This window comes from Lepisma saccharinum, chromosome 8 (genome assembly GCF_977018435.1).
Source record: "Lepisma saccharinum chromosome 8, izLepSacc3.1, whole genome shotgun sequence".
In the NCBI taxonomy this organism is placed as follows: Eukaryota; Metazoa; Arthropoda; class Insecta; order Zygentoma; family Lepismatidae; genus Lepisma; species Lepisma saccharinum.
The window spans coordinates 42233055-42249109 of record NC_139236.1 but is presented as its reverse complement, the minus strand read 5'-3'; the positions used below and the strand labels follow the sequence as shown (position 1 = coordinate 42249109).

General features: G+C 36.5%; 1 protein-coding gene across 1 annotated transcript in view; it reads left to right on the top strand.

The window, feature by feature from the left end:
* Tudor-SN (Staphylococcal nuclease domain-containing protein 1) overlaps window positions 1–16055 on the top strand; it is a 128671-nt gene that overhangs the window by 102439 nt on the left and 10177 nt on the right. Inside the window, exon 15 of the mRNA XM_083126543.1 lies at window positions 10584–10795. Within this exon, the coding sequence (XP_082982669.1) occupies window positions 10584–10795 (212 nt within the window). The remainder of the gene's footprint in view (window positions 1–10583; window positions 10796–16055) is intronic.

Here is a 16055-nt window from a genome sequence, read left to right as displayed (position 1 = left end):
ACGGATTATTATTATTAAATGGTGAAAGTTCAAAGATCACTCATTTAATTGATTTTCAAAAATTAGATATGAGTATCAACCCGATGATTGCCGATATTCTTCCTGTACATATCAGGCAGCCACATTCTTTACCAAAACATGAACCAAAGTTCCAAGATGACACTTTACCATTTCCTACACATTTCAGACTGCATCATGCCACGGTGGCTCATTCGGTAACGTGTCTGACTACCATGCTCAAGGTCCCGGGTTCGATACCCGGCCGGTTCAAATCCGGGAACTTTTCTAACGTTCCAACGTTGGAAGCGGCCCCGGCACCCACCCAGCATCGAATGACGTGGGTACCTGGGGGATAAAGCCGGTCAGGGGCGTGATGCTGATCACATCACCCGCACACAAGACCGGATCAAGAAAGTGTGAGGCGTTACCCCCCACACCCCCTGTATGCCTTCATGGCATGGTGCTAAGCACAGCACTTTACCTTTTTTTTTTTACCATCATGAATTATTACATTTACATAGTACAAGATTTGATCTTGTGTCGATTTTCCAAACTTTACAACATTTTTTTTTATGTTAGATTAGGCCTCAAAAGACATTAAATGTCAAAAGCCTTTCTGCTATTTCACCGCCATATTTGCCAACCTTTTTTCACTCTTGATCACAGGCGTGCCAGGTCCTGCACCTTGAAAAACCTATGCACAGACTATTGCCTGGATCTTTTGTGTTATAAAAATAATTTTTGGCTGTTAACTTTAAAATAACTGCTTGTAATGCCAGTTTTTAACAATAAAAAAATTAATTTGTAGCATAAACCAATATGCATTTAATTTATATATGCTAGAACACCAATATCTTCTAAAACTCATCGAGTATGAAATCACGATTTTTACGAATCTTTTTTTTAACAAGTGTTTGCAACACTTGCGGTAATCCTAAACTGAATTTAGAATGAAAATAAACTACCGTAAGCACCTTTATTGTATGCAAAATCATCTGAATTAATAAAAAATAAGTAATATTGACATAAAAATGGAGATTTTCAGGATATTACTCCGTAAGTTAATTATATATTTCAAAGTCTGACTAGCCTTTTAACAAAATATTCAGATGTGCATGTTGCAAAATATAACAAACAAAATTAAATGTATAACTTTTTGCTGATTGTAAGAACGATGTCTATGCAGAAAGTTAAGTGACATACTTTGAAAGTATGCGACATAATCGTCACAGTTATATGTGTACTACTGACAGGGGCGCCGACTTGTCAAAATTATTGGGAGGGCTCTGATCACTGAAATAAATTAATAAATGACTCACTCCCTCCCTTTTTTAAAATTAAAAATTACGTCTTCGTATAGCAGTTTTTAAGCAGCTATTATATTCCTCATGCAAATGAAATGTAACATGAAAAACGTTTAGAAAATGTTTCAAAGTATCTTTATGTTTTTTGTGTCTGCTCATTTGTTTCTTAGATAACAATTAACATTTTTATTGAAAAGTATGTATTTACGTTAAGAGACCAACCTAACAGTTTTATGCCGGCCTCGGTAACCGAGCATGTTGGGTGGTCTACTCAACTTGCTTTGATCCAGAGGTCTCGGGTTCGAGTCTCGGCCAGGGCATGGGTGTGTTTTAATGTCTGCAACAGACATGTGATGGGTTGCAAATAACCCATAAAATAACGAATATTTAACAGTTTTATTTAATTATTTACATAAATGCTAACACAAATCGCAGGAAAATAGTTTTACTTTTTTGTTCTTGCTACAATATTTTACTTTTTAAATTTAATTTTGCAATAATAAAAAAATAGCATGTACACTAAGATATAAAGTGACATACACAACAAAAACATATGAACATGATTTAAAAATAAAGCAAAAGTTGCTCTACGCAGTGGGTTATTTTTTTATGAACTCATTAACGAGCAGTCTCAGGTCCAAATTATCAAGCACAGTTTGATGTATGTGGAGTATTGCTAAGCTGCTTAGTCTCTTCTGCCACATTGTAGATCTCAAATATGTCCTTATTCGGCTAATAGCACTGAATGACCTTTCGGCTGTGGCTGTCGTCACTGGCACAGTGCGGAGGATCATCATGAATTTGGCTCCTGGAGGGTGCTGTCTTCCAAAAGAAACTTCCTTATGTCGCGCATGGTAGCTAGAAGCACTTCCTTCTGTTCGGTGATATCATTAAGCATGGACATGTGTAAAGAGAGCCTATCGGCATCCAAATCTTGGCAAAAGAATTCTCGCGTTTGCTGAATGTTTGTTGTGCAACTGCTCACAGCTGAGATGTATTCTTTCTCTACGGCTGTTACTTTTTGTAGTCCTGTAGATTCATGCTCTTGTTTAACACATGATTTTGCTGTGTCACGCACGTCAGTGTATATTGATTTATAATACTATTTTGGAGTGTAGAACTTGTGATGTTTGGCAGCATCAGGATTTTCAAGTCTCTTGGGCGTTTCTGGGGCAATTCTGGCTCATCAACGCGGCTGGGTTTGCCCTCTGTGCATTTCTGCCAGAACTGCTCAAAACCCATTCGCTTTTCTTGAAAGATGTCAGTCAAATATTTTAGTTTTGATTCCACTTCTGAGTCATTCCATGCCAAATCAACACAGATATATGCAATTTCCAACTTGACCATCTCCGATTTTCATGAAATTTGGGGAGTTGAAACTATGCATGGAACTTAGTAACTATGAAAATTTTTAGTTTGGTTTGTCTTGTAATTGTTGAATTATTCAAGGTCAAAGTTAGCAGAAATTGCCCATTTTGAGCCTGCTTAGCGATACTAAATATACTGTAACTCCGCCCCTATTTTGCCTAGGAAGCTCAAATAAAACTTACTGTACAGGGAATTGAACAAGCTTTCCAGTGATATATAACAAGCCCACCTTTCGATAAAAATATAATTTTGTCACGTGACCTTGACTTTTGACCTTGAATATCTCAAAACATGTCATCACCAAAAATCGTGAAAAAAATATATTTGGTCCCTCATGCCATACTATAAAACATATCAAAAAAATCATTCTGGGACTGCAATGGGATCAGAAGATACAAAATAATATGTGTAACTATGTGACTGATAAAAGCCTCATTACATGAACTATGACGAGTCAAAAGTCTTTTAACACCCACTACAAAATGTAAAGGAGTTATCCTGGTCATGAAATAAATAGGTTAGGCACAGGGAGATCCGTAGCTGTGTGTGTCAAGCGCAGGTCCGGCATATTGTTGACTGCCATATTGAATTCAACGCAAAAATTTCAAAGGAAAGGGGGTGATGTGATATATCAAATCAGGCTATAATTTCACGAGAAATGAAGCAACAAAGGTTTTTCCAACTTGCCTCTAGCCAGCAAAAATTTATTGCTGCATGCTTGTAACCATTCTCCTTTTCGAGGTGTTAAAAACAAAGCATTAGAATGCTCCTAACGTGTTAGGAACTCATGTAGATCACGCTGACATCTCGGGAGAGGAAAAAGTATACGCACCATTGCATATGACTTTAATCAGCGACATCCACCAAATAGTTGAATAGTGAAGAATATTAAGAAAAGTATCTCAAACGGTTATGTGACACTTCCTTTGGAATGAAAAATTCTTCAGTGACGAGGCTGTGATTTGATAATCTACAGTAGACAGATCTCAGCCAAATGGTTATTGCTGGTAAGCTAATGATGTGGTATAGTATATGGAGAACAGAAATGATTGGTCCATATTAAACAACGGAACCTTAAATGGTGAGGGCTTCTTGGATGTGTTAAGTGAACAGGTTTTTCATCCTTGCTTACGGGGTATGGCTAGGGTGACCAGACATCCTCTTTTATCCGGTGTCTGTCCAGGGTCCGGGCAGATTTTCTAGAAATCTGTAAATGTCCTCCTTTTTCGGAAAGAGTACAACATTGACCATAGCAAATGTGCTGCATAGAGAATGCTTCACTCGGGGCACGTTAAGTATTCGAGCAATGCTCACCAAGCATCTGGGAGCTCAACACGATTATTTTCCCGACTGAGTCATTAGTAGGATGCATATTTAAGGCACTAAAACCCCCTGAAATAGGCTCCAAAATGATGAAAATAGGCACTTAAAAGGCACCATAAACTAAGAAAAGGCACCCAAAAATTAAAAAAAAAAATATTAAAGTAGGCAATGGATATGAACTTATTTAAATTTTCTTCTTACAATGCAGTTATACTGTATTAGCACTTCAGTTTATAAATAAAAGTGCGCTAACAATTAACATGCTATAGTACTCTTTTGATTGAAATTCACATTTGCAAGGAATTGTCAGTAAAAGTAATTCTCACAAAAAGAGCTTGTGCTAATGACTGTGCGAATTTGAACAAACGATTAAAAACAATTTGCACCATTGTAACACAAAAAAATATTTAAAACAATTTGCACCATTGTAACAAAAAATATATAAAAACAATGTTCCAATATAGACCATCAAATCTGGCAAATTCCAGATTTCAGTCGGTTCAACATCAACAAAGCCTTATATCTTTCAATAAAGGGAAAGCCAAAAGTACATAAAAAAGATTAAGTATGCAAAAATTGCAGAATCTCCATTTTTTGCCACGATTAAGCAAAATAGGCACTAACCATCAAAATAGGAATTTATAGGCACTATAAAAAATGTGTTTTCGGAATAGAAACTCCATGAAACGAACTTTAATGTTTAAACATGAAAGCCTATGTTTTACTACAAAGGAATAAAAAAGGCACATAGGCAAATTTGCGGACCCCAGTCATTAGTATTAAGTGCTGAGACTGCTGGAACGCATGTAGTTTGTGCAGTTCCTTTTCGGTTGATTGATTTGGTTTATTTTACTTCGCTCTTCTGCCACTTTTGGCTAATCGCGAAGATGGTTATGAGCGATGCTATGATGATTTTGATGAAGGACACTCACAAAGAACCCAGACCAGAGATATTTCAGCCTAATATCCAAGAATTAGAAAAGAAGTAAAATTCTGTGCTTCAAATTATATATATTCTTTGTCATTTGTTAAATAACAGATTAGGAGATTGCTTTCTTTGCTAAAAGGTGAGAGATCTTCTGAAAAGTATCTGTGAGCAAAATGTTGGTAAGATTTTTGTATATTGATTAAATTATGATTAATGGCAAAAGTATAGCCATTTTTTGCGGTGTCCTCTTCTTTATGACTTTGTCCTCCTTTTTCGCCATGCTCTATCCTCTTTTTTGAATGTATGTGTCTGGTCACCCTAGATATGGCACTTTTCCAGAGTTTTGAAATAGGACAGTGTCTGATCACACTATGGACATTTTGGCAATTTCTTCATGGTAAATTTCTAGGTAGATTGATGGGCAGACAGGGATCTATTAAAAGGCCTGCACATTCCCCAGATCTTAGGAGGACTTTTACCTTCAGAAACATTTGAAGAGAATGGTGCATGGACTAAAAGTCTGTGATATTGACCATCTGAGAGAAGGCATAGTTGCTGCTTGCGATGATGTTGCACCTGCTACATTGCCAAATGTTCTATGTGAGTGAGAGACATCAACAAGTGTGCTCACAGGAATATTGACAACATTATAATGTGCATATATCGTAAGTGAAAGATATGCGTATAACTTTTTCCTGGCTAAATATATGTTGGAAAAACCTTCGCTGCTTCATTTCTCGTGAAATTCTAGCCTGATTTGATATATCACATCACCCCCTTTCCTTTGAAATTTTTGCGTTGAATTCAATATGGCAGTCAACAATATGCCGGACCTGCGCTTGACACAAACAGTTACGGATCTCCCTGTGCCTAACCTATTTATTTCATGACCAGGATAACTCCTTTACATTTTGTAGTGGGTGTTAAAAGACTTTTGACTCGTCATAGTTCATGTAATGAGGCTTTTATCAGTCACATAGTTACACATATTATTTTGTATCTTCTGATCCCATTGCAGTCCCAGAATGATTTTTTTGATATGTTTTATAGTATGGCATGAGGGACCAAATATATTTTTTTCAAAGGTCATGTGACAAAATTATATTTTTATCCAACGGTAGGCTTGTTATATATCACTGGAAAGCTTGTTCAATTCTGAGTACAATAAGTTTTATTTGAGCTTCCTAGGCGAAATAGGGGTGGAGTTACAGTATATTTAGTATCGCTAAGCAGGCTCAAAATTGGCAATTTCTGCTAACTTTTACCTTGAATAATTCAACAATTACAAGACAAACGAAACTAAAAATTTTCATAGTTACTAAGTTCCATGCATAGTTTCAACTCTCCAAATTTCATGAAAATCAGAGATGGTCAGGTTGGGTGCTGTGTTGATTTGGCATGGAATGACTCCTCTGTAGCACCAATGCGTGGAGACTGAATCTTACAGTTTACCTCTTCTATTGGACCCATCACATGGCATTTAGAGGGAGAGAAAGAAAAATGACTTGAAGTGAAGCATTGTCTCCAGGTATCCAGCACATTTTAATGCTGCTTCAGTAGAATCTTCTTTAGAAAATTTCTCAAGAAAATTGAGAAGGTTTTCATAGTTCCTTAAGATCTGTTGCATACCGGAGACTCTCAATGTCCACCGACGAGGGCAAAGTGGTCGCAGTCTCATTCACATCAGTAATATTCCTAAATATTTGCATTCTTTTAGGGGATTCCCAAACAGTCTTTAACAAGTCGTTGGCTAAATTCATTATGTCTCTGATTAATATATGTATAATAGTAAATAAAAATTATATACTTAGTACATAGTAATAAGTCGTGTGTTTTGCTGTCTCCGGTTATAGCCTCCCCATCCCCCCCAAAGTTGATGGTCTAGAACATTTCAAATGTGTATTTAAAGTTAAGTTCAGGTGGCACAATTTAGAGTAAACTTTACAAGAGAAGAAAAATAATACATTAAATCCTCAGAAGCAAAATTATTTGGGGGTCTCTGCCCCCACATCATTAACATTGGGGGGGGCCTCGAGCCCCCCTAAGCCCCATGGAGTCGGCACCTATGACTACTGAGCTACAAGTATATACCGCTTGTTTTACCTATTCGAGCATTATGCGTTCAAGCAAAGCAGCTCTCAATTCTGTACGCTATTTAGCATCATCCCTGCTAATAGGGTAATAAAAATAAAGCAGGTTGCAAATACTACAACATTGCAGTCACAGGTATGTAATGCAAGAATAAGAGAGTATCTTCTTTATTTACGGCATCTATTAGTAGCTTTTTCCACAAGAAAGAACTATTCTGAGGATGAACAGGTGAGTAGAATGTTTTAGTTTTAGAATTGTTTTTTTAAATTTTGTTCCTTATTTTTAACTTGGGATTGCAATTTTGTCCTGTACTTTTATCTTGATCACCCGTCAACCCTGGTGAATGGCATATCTTACCCAAGGTATTGGGTAGAAGGGACATGTCTTCCGTCATTCTTAGCATACCAGGAAACAGAAAGGAATGCAGAATAAACAATTAGGCAAACGTTAGGTTATTGACTTGGGAGACGGGTATGGAATGAGCATTGGAATTCAAAGGGAGTTGACAGTTGGCGAGGATAGGAGACAAGAGTAAAGATCGCGGATGGTGAGAGAGAATGGAAGTGTGGAACGATTATTGGACAGTGGTGCTTGAACAGAGTGAATTCTGACAGGGAGGTCAGACATGTGACAATTGAGAGAACAAATGTGGAAATAACCTTCATCTAATTGAGAGACAAATAATATCCTTTTCTAGACAAATCCATATCGGTTCAGTCATGGGGAGTACAGAAATTCAATTACTGTACATGTGAATTGTTTTGCCATTCCTTTAAATGCAACCTGTCACACATATCACATTCAGGCCAAGCAAGTGATAACATCTGAAAGATGAATAACTACATCACCACAATCTAAAGGTCTCTAGTTCGATCCCAATGCAGTATTAGCATTGCGTTACGATGGTTAACAATTGAGAATATAACATACAGTGAGTCACATAATTATTCGGACACGCAGTAAATTTCTAACGTTTAAGAGTGGGAAGGGAGTGAAATCTGTGTACAGCGTTGAAGTTGATTTTCGTTTAAAAAATGTCATGTTTAGCACAAAATTGGACGATAAAAAGTTGAAAAACGAACATCAGCAACAATATAACGAAGGATGAATCCCTACCGTTGCAAAAATAGTGCCACAAAATTATTCGGACACACAGTAAATGTTAACGTAAGTTTGCGATACAGTGACAATTTCGATTTACGAATTGATTGATACTCTGTTCATATATATTAACTCTGGTTTCCTGTAGGTTTCTGTAGCAATTACGATCGCGTTTTGTTTTACGAAGTTGTGATATAAGAACATTTTCTATGTAGAAATGGAGCGAAGAGGAAAGGAAAGTTCATTTGAACAACGTCAGTTAGTGATATGGCACCACGCTAAGGGTAAAACTTACGGTGCAATAGCCTCAATGTTGAAAATGAAAAAAAGTACAGTTGCAGATATCATTAAGCGATTTAAAGATGAAGACAGGATCGAGTCCCACGGTCATACAGGGAGACCAAGAATTTTTTCCCCCAGAGAAGAGACAGTAATCGTGAGGAAAATTTAAAAACAAAACAAAGATGAGTGCTCCAATGGTGTGTGCTGAGGTAGCTGAGGAGTGTGGAAAGCATGGTCATCCTGAAACTATACGAAGAGTGCTCAGAAGGGCAAACTATCATGGCCGTGTAGCCAGGAGAAAGCCATTTGTAAGTAAGTGAAACAGGACAAAAAGACTGGTGTTCGCAAAGGAACACTTAGGAAAGGATCAGACATGGTGGAATCGGGTAATTTTCACTGACGAGAGTAAATTCAATATTTGTGAGTCAGATCGGAGGGTAACAGTGTGGCGTAAACCAAATGAGGAGCTCCGAGGGAAAAAATTGCAAGCAACAGTGAAGCACGGGGGTGGTCACGTAATGGTTTGGGGCTGCATGTCGGCCCAAGGTGTTGGTAAATTGGCTTTCATCGAACAGACAATGGACAGGTACCGTTACCTTGACATTCTGAAGTCAAATCTAAAGACTAGTGCTGAAATGATGGGCATTCTTTGTAACTTTATGTTTTATCAAGATAATGACCCGAAGAACACTTCCTGCGTAGTACAAGAATGGTTATTGTACAACTGCCCAAAAGTGCTCCATCCTCCACCGCAGTCTCCAGACTTGAACGTCATTGAGCACCTCTCTCTGGTGTAAGTTGGAAAAAGAAGTGAGGAAAACACCTATAACCTCGAAGGCAGACCTCAAGGAGAGACTTCAACATGAATAGGCCAACATATCGCCAGTGTACACCAGAAAATTGGTAGAAAGTATGCCAAATCGTTTATCCGAGGTGTTAAAAATGAAAGGGATGCCTACCAGATACTGACATTTCTGTTCGTTGCTTTTCAAGCGTGTTTTCGTGTTTCTCCTTCCATGTGTCCGAATAATTTTGTTTAACCCACAAAAAATGTTTGTTTTGTTTAATGAAAATATTTTACTAATATATTATATTAAACATAATTGAAGATAATTAAGTGTGTGCTCATATTGAGTTTTATTTGTTAAATAAATATTAAACATTTATCATCGTATTGTATCACGACTACGTTAGTAAATATTCAGAAACCTTATCTGTCCGAATAATTATGTGACTCACCGTATGAATTTCCATTCATTGATGCAGTACATCCACTGAAAATGGACCTACCTTGTGGGGGAGGGGAGTAGATTTGAAGACATTAAATGGAATGATATGCTATCTATTTATTATGGCTACGATTCACCTGCTTAGCATTAGCTTGTTGAGTTTTAATGTTTTTAGGGCTGAGCTGACAATGCTTGAAAATTGTAAGAATTAAAAGTTGTTTAAAACTATTGATTAATATTAGTGCGAGAATTACATTCCAATTATAAGCATCAATTTACCAGCATTTTGCTTTAACTGCTGTATTCAAAAATTACATCAGCATGTAAAAATATTTGTTCTGTAACCACAAAATAGTTTTTCACATAATATTGGTACAAAGTCAATCGAAACTTCGAATTTTGCATAATGATCAAAATGCTGGAAAAGTATTGGCTGGTATCAGTAAGTCCAATCGATACCGATGCCACCATTATCAGCCAATACCGATGCATCAATACAGTGGGATGCATAAGAGTTGCAAGATAAATTGCCCGTTATTATTTTCATTAATTTCTCTCCTACTTTCTGCTTGTTTCCAAGGAATGAAATTGTTCTGATGCTGATTCACAGGATGTCCACTACTCTGCTGGCATTTTGCTTCAATTCTTAAAACTTCATATAGCATGAAGCAAAACAGGGCAGTGGACAATTTAGCTGGTAATATTAATGCAATCCACTTTAAATGGTAGCCTTCTTAATAATTGCAGTCATGGGAACTTCTGGGTTTTAACGATACCTTTCAGTGACTACAAATTATCTCATTAAACTTTTATATAGAAATGGAGCACTACATAAAGTGTTTCAGGGCTGACAATGATAATATAAATTACTGGATGCATAGCTTAAACTCCTACGTGTGTGGCTTCCAGCATGAAGAGGGTAACAATATTTAGTACAGTTGTTAATTCTGTTCACAGGTGACTTGTGCGCTTCAAAATACATTGATGGAGGATGGTACAGGGCACGTGTTGAGAAGGTGTCTGCTGGCAAAGTGTCTGTGTTGTATGTTGATTATGGGAACAGGGAAGTAGTGGAGTCATCCAAGTGTGCTGTTCTACCTAGCTCATTTGCAACTGACAAGCCATTCGCACATGAATATGGGCTTGCCTGCGTTCAGCTTCATAATGATGTAAGTATTGGAGATTTTTCCACCTTAATTTGTAGACCTTTCCTACCAAATTAGAATTCTACTTGTTACACCAAGTTATGTAGTTTATATGTTGTGAATACCATGTCAGGAAATCACATTTTGATATAAAATCTAATTATTATTCATAAAATATAAAATAAGTTGTATTAAAACGCTTATGTACTCACATTTTTACAATGTGGGGTTATTGTGACCGCCTACCAATGCTTGCAGCTGAAAAATGTCTGGGATCAACTTCCTTACCAGGCTTTTTACCTTTCAGTCCGTAAACATAATACACTAACTCATCGAATTCTTTAAAAACAAGGGGCCAAACAAACCACTGATGCAGTGGTAGCGTCGTTGCCTTGTAATCAAGGGGTCCCGGGTTCGATACCTGATGAAGGCGCATAGTGGTTTGGATCCTACTTTAAACTGTAGGGCCAGTCCTGATTAGCCTTACTGTGCATAAAGTGGACTTAAAAACGTCAAGTCTTTAAAAACGAGTCTGGAGTTTGTGATTTCAATTTTTTATTTCACTACAATGTGCATCCAACTGGCGTACAATTAACAGTTGGTAAAAAAAAAAGGTTATGTACTGCTGGATATGTTTATGACTAGACAACTTCTAGGTTGTGTGTTGTATGTGTATCTAGGGTAAGCTTGAAAAAGTTCTGGGAAACCAGGACGAAACGTCGCAGATAAAAAAAACACTAAAAAATAACTTCAATTATTTTGCATCCACAAAAAGTGGTTATGCGAACCTTTAAGAAGAACATGACTGAGGTGGGGAAATAGTTAAGGATCCGCTATCTCTCTTGGCATTAACGTATTTGTAGGCTGTGTTTTTTCCAGAGAAAAAATAACACTGGACAAGGTAATGAATTTTGTCATAGAATAAGTCCAAAACTCATTTCCAGTTTCAGACTACAGTTATGCTAAGTACGTATATGATATGCATTTTTTAAATAATAAATGCAACCATTGCTGCACTGTATAAGAATAAAATAGGGTAAATGTCTAAATTGTGCTTCAGAAATCAGACTTAACATAACTCACTATTCCACATAACTTTGCCTGCATGACACTTCTTCCTTTACAATTGAGCTCCCATGTACAGATTTCTAGATAGTTATGACTAGGGCTCGGATAATTATAAATGCATATTTAAGGATTTTTAACGAAAAATGCATATTTCATATGCAGGTGCATATTTGTATGAAAAATAAGTTGATGTTGTGCATATTTTTGTACCCACAACCAACACCGAGCATATACTGTATTAATTTTTCTTCTCCTCGCTTCTCTATTCTCTTGCTTTTTTCCTGGATTGTATGAAATGTGGCAAGTATAGTGGATGCGCTAGCTTCGTAACGACTGGCTGGCTTTGGAGTAGACGGAGCGCGCTCACCAGCTACAACAATCACTTTCAATGCACAGTGTTGCCACATCTACTCTCCAGCTGCGAAAGGAGAAAGGCCTCCACATTGAAGTTGCAAACAACAAATTGACACTACAGCAACAGCGTATCCGCAGTCATGTGACAGAGACTCCACGTGGAGTAGACGAGCTACGCCCATTGGTTGAAGGTTGAGTGTGATTGGACGAAAACAACTCGCCCACTGTATAACTCGACCTGCGTTCGTAATGGTGGCTTTCTTCAGTTCTAGGACATTAACAAGTAAACGTGTGGACTATAAGTCATTCTCACCTCAACAATCGAGTAAGCTGACGATGCCGCGTGCAAGTTTCTTATCGCTTGTAGGTTAATTCCTGCAAGCGAAACCCGATATGTTTAGCTCTTGATCTGTAATGTAGTGTTTCATTTAACGCAGAACCATATTAATTGAAAAAAATCTGTGTAGCAAATGAGCATTCAGAATAATGCATATTCATTGCCTGGCATGTAATCTTTCATAGTTTGTAATATACAGCATTTATAAATTAAACGTATTTTTAAAGTTCATATTGAAGTGCATATTTTACACTTTTTAGTGCATATTTTGAATTTTTTTTAGTGCATAACTATCAGAGCCCTAGTTATAGCATTGTTGCAGTGCCATACTTCATATTCTAACATTGCTACAGTGCACCGCAGTCAAAACGTGGTATAGTTACAGGAAAAACACTATAAATCGCAGAAAACAATACTCTTTGTAATAAAATATCGCTATAATTTCACTATTCGAATTACATGAACATTACTAAAGGAAAAAGCAACAAGCGTCACCAATGACAACCAGGGAGCTCACACAATGGTTAGGCAATGTCACCGACTTTGACGTCAGAGTTACGGAATATTCCACGTTTTGACTGCTTACAGCGTCATTTTTTACCCTGGTGGCGAGAATTGGAACTAATTTTTTTTTTTTTTTTTTTTTTTGCATAATTCGCGAGCGCATTGCTTCATTAGCATATCTACGAAGTTTCAGACTGCTACTCTCATTACAGCCCATGCTGTACCACTCTGAACACCGTCACTTTAATTATAACCACCTGGTACTAGCAAAAACAATAGCCTGCAAAGGCATTGTGCAATGCTCAACTTTAAGTGGAATGGACATTTGCATTCTATTTGTTAATGTGACTTTAGAACACCTTGTATGAGGAGAAACTAACATTAGGCAACAATTGCTTCTTTTTTCGGCTATAAGAATAACATTATTGCTTAATCTATTATTCTCCAAATATAGTGAGAAGTGAAAAATATGTACACTTCGCAACATCTTATTTGACCGCCCCGAAAGAATTCTAAGTCCGGAAATCGTAAACTTAGCAACATTGCACTTCAGCTCCAGGTGAGAGTAGCCAACTTTGAGTAGGCCCTTCCACTAGACGAAAAACGCTACGGTGATAGGTTTTCAATTTAACACTTTCCATGAACTTAGAAACTATAAACTGCTATTATAATACACAATCAAACAGAAATAATAAACTGCTATTATAATACACAATCAAACAGAAATAATAAATTGGAAAAAGAACCTTGACGGATATTTACGATTCTGCTGGCTCGACTTGAAATTTTGGGGGTTTGAAACACTGAATAGAGTTTTTCTCCACCTGGAGGAAATTGCCATCACGTTTGTGCAGAAAGAAACATATTTGTGAGGAGTTTATGCGACATTTTATTTACAATACCTTGCATAATATCGAACAGTTCTCAAAAACATATATTTTACACGAAGTGTCGAGAAAATGTGCTTGAAACACAGGAAGGTGGGAGTCTTCATAAACGTCAACATGTTTTTAAGGGTATAACGTTATTAAGTTAACTTAGAGCAGTTGGTTAGGTGCTGCTTTCCTAATTTTTCATCAAGCGTGAAAGGTCGCGGGTTCAAATCCCACCCTCTCCTCTTTTTTTAAATTTTTTTGCTGAACAGATACCGTTGATATTAGAATATTTAGAAAAATTAATCCGATGCACACTGCGCATATTTCCCTTTAGAAGTTGGAGATTTCCAGGATTTAAAGTTAAAACTTTTCTTTTTAGTTATTGTTCATATGTTGTGTTAACACAAACATCATGATTAATTCACAAATCACATACATGTATTCAGGATGCAAAATGTAATGTTATTTAAGTTATGTATTGTTTGTTCTTCACTGACACCTAAAATATTGATTATTTTATTTCGATATACTAAAAAAAGATATACAGTTATGTTAAGTAGTGATGTAGTGCAGTACTGTAACGTAGGAGTGTGTTTAATGAGTTCAAATTGCTAAGATTTGTAATTTTATGGCCGTTCCTTCGTAATGACTGTTGTCAATCCCCTCACCACCATCTTACCAACGCACCTAAAACTAATAGTAAATCGCTAATTAACATAAATAAATTGTTATTGCGACAAAGGCCGATTCGATAAGAAACTAATAATAAGTATTTAAATAGTGAGTGACAAACAAAAAATTCAAAACCTCATAATGATCGTTAATTCCTCACTGCTTTGTATCTAAAATGTTTGTCTTCTTTGAACAGAAAGTACGAGTATCAGATATAACAAACTTTCCGCACTAACTTTGCAATATTCGAAACCACCATTACAGACTTAGCTCTATGTAACTTGATTCTGCGCATTCCACGTGGCATGTGACTTCCTCCTATCATCGAAATAACTTTCTCTTACTATTTCCTTTCCTCTCGTGAAAGACAGAGACCAATGTTAACTTCTTAGCACGGTGGATAAACTTTACACCCAACGATATACTCCTGAAAAAAATCCTGCCTAGGTGGAGAATCGAACCTACGGCTTCCCTCGTAAGAATCAAGCACGCTACCTCTTCTCCAGGTAGCTCATGTTAAAATTTGAAGAAACCAGTTTGAAGAAACCAATTCACACATAATGTCATATCTATATTTTCCTCATGGCAATTTTCATGAGGAAACAAATTCAGATAAAATCGAGAAACGCTGAAAGGGAAAATGATGAACATTTATGTTGGCGTTTTGTCATAGTTTGTAAATTGTGTAAAAATTCCGTGTTTTGAACAAGCAATTGTTTAGTTACGAAGTATTTTGTTGTTTGTTTAAAGTGGGAACAGGAGAGCGAAATTGAGTCATTTGAACCAGACCCCGTTTGACAAGAAACTTCAGCTTTTTTCCAAAGACTGTATGAAAAGAGAGAGGAACGTATGAAATGTAAAATATGTGTGAAATTAAAACAATTGAAACCTTGAAAGATAATACTAACGAACTTCAAACTATGAAAAACATATTTTCGTGGTGGAAAAATCCAAGTCATTTTCGAAATATGAACTTGATGTTTTTCTTTATTATGAAGTGGAGATATGGGATGATACGATCCCTCAGCAAGAAAATTTTAAGTAAGTTACCTCCAACTTTTTCCATGGTCATAATTACTACTTAGGATCCGGAAGTTGATGAAAAATCAATTTTTTTTCTGACCATTAAAAACAATGCTAAACCTGATATGTCAGTTTCCCTTCAGTTAGAGCCGGAAAACACTTTCTATTTTACTTTTTCTTTGTTGCATTTTTCGGCCTTTTTTGGCTTTTAGTTTATTTGTCAGTATTTTTAACAGTTTTTGTTGCATTTTGACTTATTTTTGAGGTTTATTTTTCTCCTCCCCTGTTGTTTCGTGCATTTTAAATGCATTTACTAGTAAAACTTACATATTTAGATTACTTGACATGGTCCTTTTAGCAAATTTACCATAATTCGAAAATACGGTCAATGGAAAAGCATAATATTATTCTTAACTGAGACGTTTGGCAATGGATTAAATTACTTTGTGAG